Here is a 5,275-nt window from a genome sequence, read left to right on the forward strand (position 1 = left end):
CGCATCATAAAGAGGAAGGTGCGACAAAGAAGGCCCAAGACGATTGAACAGTTAGAGGCCTGTATTAGACATGAATGGGAGAGCATTCCTATTTCTAAACTTGAGAAACTGGTCTCCTCTGTCCCCAGACGTCTGTTGGATGTTGTAAGAAGAAGGGGGGATGCCACACAGTGGGAAAAATGGACTTGTCCCAACTTTTTTGGGATTTGTTGACGCCATGAAATTTGGAAACAACAGATTTTTCCCTTAAAATGAAACATTCTCTCAGTTTAAACTTTTGATCTGTGATTTGTGTTCTATTCTGAATAAAATATTAGATGTTGGCACCTCCACATCATTGCATTCACTTTTTATTCACAATTTGTTTAGTGTTCCAACTTTTTTGGAATCCGGTTTGTACCTGAATGTTTATTCATGAAAATGTGTGTTTTAAGTAATATCTCTTTAAGTATATATTTGGTCTTATTGTCTCTTTTAAAAGAGTAAATTTTAAGGCACACAGAGACAAAAGGAGTATATTTATTTAATAGGCCTTTATAAAAAACATGACAAAGAGTTAGGACCACCCCCTCCTGAGGTGGACCAAAGTCAATCTGTAACACACAGACAGTTAAGTTTCACTTCTTCACATCTACTTCTTGACTTCTACACACTTCACTGGACTTCAAGTAAACTTCAGAGAAAGACACATCCTCCTAGAGAGACATCCTAGGAAGGGAATTGAGGAGATAAGCATCCTTTCTGCAGATGTCTCAGGATGAGAGAAAGACATAGAACCAGACAGAACCAGAACCATCACACCGCAGAGTGGTAAATCCCAGCTGACTTCAGAGCCAGTGGCCGGACCTTCGTCCCTCCAACCGATGATGGGTGAACTTTGAGGAAAAATCAGCCTCTCAGTCACCGGAGCATCTCAGGCCTTGCTGGTATCAATTTAAGCAGCTGTTGGAAACATGCTCTGACTATCTCACCCTGGTAGGAGACTTATTAATGCCTTTCTGGTGACCCTACATCACGATAATCTTATCAGACAAACTACAGCTCACCTTAGACAAAATTTTAACCACTTCACAAACAGGAACCAGTCCAAAATCTGCCTTTTACGTTTCCTCATCAATTAGACCTTTGATGCAAAGCTATTTGTTATTCAGTTAACTTTTGTCATGCATAATTTTCATCACATATATCACAGATTATTATTTTTATAATAAAATACACAAAATCAACTGAATTTGTGATTATTGTGGCATATCTGCGTGTATTAACTGATTTGATGCCCTTTAAACACGAGAAAAGAATTCACGTTTCAGTTTACATTAATTTGGGGTTAAATAGAGACTGATTTTTCCTCTCCAAGAGAGGTGGTGCCCACACAACAAGGTTATTTGCATAGTACATGCATATCTTATGAGCTTAACTCATAAGTGATAATTAACAATATATATCCAGCCCCATATCCCCCTACATAATTTTCATCCCACCACTGGTGACAGGTTGCCTAGTTTTTGCGGGAGAGTTTTCAAAATGTTTTGTAATGTTTGAAGGAGGCTCTCATCTTCCTACCCGAGTCACATGAATTTTGAACAGGTGTAAAATATATCCAGTCCCAGCCTGGTGAGATGCTGCCTTAAAGGACTTCTTTGTGGTTTTAGGTTCTAACCTTAAAAAGCGGTGCACTGTGGGCTCGTTTCAGTGACTCCTCCAGACTGAAGTTAAACAACACCTCTGCCTCAGCATCCCTCAGAGTATAACTCTGCTCATCTGCAGCGGGAACAAGACAGAGTTAAACCTGCACGTAGCACCCGATCTGAGGGGGGGAACGAGCTCATACCCACAAACTTCTGGCTCCTCCAGCTCTCCTCCAGCCACTCTGGGGTCACGGTGTGTTTCACCACAGACATGGCCGTGAGGAACTTGACGGTGCGGGTCACCTTGCTGGCAACCAGGTGGGTGGCGCTCTGACTACAGTCGGCTACTTCTCCACCTAAAGCGTGCAACCTCTGCAGACAGGAGGGGGGCAGAGACAGACACCATGAAGCACAGCGGAAAAACAAACCAGTGAGTCTATGGTGGGATGAAGCTTTACCTTGGTGTACTGCTGCACCTGCATGGGCTCAAAGCCTGTAAACACAATCCAAGGGGTGGACTCTGGGGGGAGCTTCTTACTGGGGGACTGGATCTCTTCCAGTCTGCACACACAGCGATCCACATTGACCCAAACAGGATAAGAACAGCTCCTTTCAGACTTTGTGCACCTACCTGGCCTTCTTGTTTGCAGGTGTGTTTGTGGAAATGGAGAGCTTCTGCTTCTGGACAAACTGGAGGTTCTGAACAAACACAGCAGATATTGAAGAGTCACACACTCAGGCCCATACATCACTGTGAGGTGTGCTCCAGCTCTTGTTTGTTTCTGCATCATAATCCTAAAGCAAATGGCTCCAATACATTCTGATAAGAAAACGTTTCTGTGCTCACAGCTGCAAACAGCTGGTCCCTGTTGTTGGCCCAGATCAGACCAGTCTAACATTACTTTCCTGCCCACTACACCAGTGCTGGTGAGGCATGAAACTCCAAAACAATCAGCCCAGGGCACGCACCTTTGCTACAACAGTTTGGATCGTCTTTCAAAATGTTAGCAGTCAGAGCAAAACATAATCCGACGGTACAGCGCTGCTTACTTTTTTATTCTTTTAGCAAATATTTTGTTTAGGGATGCATGATATTGGATTTTTGGCCGATATCCGATACGTTAAAACTTATTTGGCCGATACCAATACCAATATTTTTTCCCTACACATACTTACAGAGACTTCATAGCTTCCTCTGCTGTGGAATTAAAACACTACGTTATTCTGCATGGTCTTTGTCAATTTGGCCTGCTACCAAATGCAGTTTCCAAAAGGGGGCTGAAAATGATGTAACACTTCAACTTGGATTATGTTTAAGGTCAAATTTATTCATGACATTAACTCTCTCTAACACAATGACAACACTCGAACACTGCAAATTTGTAAATTTTCACAAATCTAAACTCTAACAGTGTGCGTGACATAACGTGCTGGCGCTGCAGGCATGCTTGTTATACAAAAACAGCACCATCCATACATACATATGTATATATATGAATATATTAGGGCTAGAACTAACGATTACTTCAATAATCGATTCATCGGCCGATTATTTTTTCGATTAATCGATGAATCGGCAAAAAAAACCAACGTTTTAATTTCCACCCCTTTATTCCAAAATTGAACATTTGGGGGCCGAGATGGTGTAGAGGCAGGGCAGCCGGCTTGGGACCCGAAAGTCCCAGGTTCGATCCCCAGTCACTGCACATCACGTGGCGTCTCTGGGCAGCACGTCTCATCCCCAAAATGTCCCCCGGGCGCTTTCAATAGCTGCCCACTGCACCACCTGGTGGTGGATGGGTTAAATGCAGAGACTAATTTCACCATTGTATGGAAACATACAGTGCTGACATTGTGATGACATTATTATTATTATTTGACTGACATAGCAATTCACACAAAAAACAGGTTGCTATTTGACTATTCTGTTAGTAAAATATTGAATAATAAAAAATAAAAGTTAAATAACTTAAAAAAAAAAAAAAAGGAACATAAAAATATATACAAATGTATGATTTATACCTGCACAATATGTAGCTACTTTGTAAAATGTGTCATTGAGGGAAGAGTGTAACCTGGATTAAAAATGTGGATTATTGTAGTGAAGCCTTCGTCTTCAACCATCGACAGAGGCCTCATGTCAGTGACGATCATGTTCAGGATGTTTCAGTGAAGACAGCTGGTGCTGTGGTGTCCATGATGTCTGTCCATCATGAAGTGTTGTTGTTGTTTTCTGGAATGAGAGAGTAAATATGTATTATATTATAATTGACAGCAACTCAAGAAATGCCTTGTTTCACTTACAGTGTTAAGTTCAGGCAAAAGTAGCTAAAAGAGCAATTAAACACACACACACACACACACATCAAATACTTAATTCTACACATTTGAGTAGATGTAATAAATTACTTTAATTCTTGTTTAAATGCAATTCATCCTGCCATACCTGCAGTGTCTTCAGACTTTGCCAGCAAATTAAAAGTTGAAGCTTAATCATTAAATTATTATCTTTGTGTTAGATTTATTTATAAATCACATTTAAACACTGCTTGTTCCAATTAAATTTAATTAAATAAAAAGTAACACACGTTTTCTATCACCGTCATTAATCAGATAAACAAACAAACAAACAGCTTCATCTTCCAGACAGACTGACATTACGTTTTCTCTCTTGAAACAGAACAATGTGTTAAATTGTAGAGACTCACCTGCAACACATGAAGAGTTGTATCAGCTGCAGCTCCTTCCTCCTCCTCGTGACTCCGACATGTTTACGTTTATCTCCGTGGTTCTCCCGTGTCGTGTCGTCACTTTTCAAAGCTGCATGTTTCTCATTTTTTATCTTTGTGAAGAGCTCCCACACTTTGGAGGACTTGGGTTGAACCGTTTTCGCTGCGTCGGTCATTTGTAAAATTTACTTATTTTCCTTTGAAAACAGCCCCTGCTCTGCCTCGCCCCTCGCTCTGTTCGACTCGCGCTGCAGAGTTTTTTTTTTTTCAAACTTTATTCAGTCAGTCAGCATTGACAATGAACTGCAGTTGAACAAAACAGCTCCGCAGCGCCGTGATGGATACATAATCGCACGACACAACGAATCGATAATGAAATTCGATGCCAATGCTTTTAATCATTGATTTTTATCGATTTTATCGATTCGTTGTTGCAGCCCTAATATATATACATATACACACACACACACATATATATATATATATACACACACACATCTATATATACACACACATATACAAACCGGATTCCAAAAAAGTTGGGTCACTAAACAAATTGTGAATAAAAACTGAATGCAATGATGTGGAGGTGCCAACATCTAATATTTTATTCAGAATAGAACACAAGTCACAGATCAAAAGTTTAAACTGAGAGAATGTATCACTTTAAGGGAAAAATCTGTTGTTTCCAAATTTCATGGCGTCAACAAATCCCAAAAAAGTTGGGACTAGTCCATTTTCCCACTGTGTGGCATCCCCCCTTCTTACAACACTCAACAGACGTCTGGGGACAGAGGAGACCAGTTTCTCCAGTTTAGAAATAGGAATGCTCTCCCATTCATGTCTAATACAGGCCTCTAACTGTTCAATAGTCTTGGGCCTTCTTTGTCGCACCTTCCTCTTTATGATGCGCCAAAT

General features: G+C 40.6%; 1 protein-coding gene across 1 annotated transcript in view; it reads right to left on the reverse strand.

Annotated features, from left to right (window-relative positions):
* paxip1 (PAX interacting (with transcription-activation domain) protein 1) overlaps positions 1 to 5,275 on the reverse strand; it is a gene marked incomplete in the record, with an annotated part of 122,354 nt that overhangs the window by 39,542 nt on the left and 77,537 nt on the right. Inside the window, 4 exon segments of the mRNA XM_037681976.1 lie at positions 1,661 to 1,761; positions 1,832 to 2,000; positions 2,087 to 2,189; positions 2,260 to 2,327. Coding sequence (XP_037537904.1) covers positions 1,661 to 1,761; positions 1,832 to 2,000; positions 2,087 to 2,189; positions 2,260 to 2,327 — 441 coding nt within the window.

This window comes from Nematolebias whitei, chromosome 9, assembly GCF_014905685.2.
Source record: "Nematolebias whitei isolate Nwh7 chromosome 9, NemWhi1, whole genome shotgun sequence".
Classification (NCBI taxonomy): Eukaryota; Metazoa; Chordata; class Actinopteri; order Cyprinodontiformes; family Rivulidae; genus Nematolebias; species Nematolebias whitei.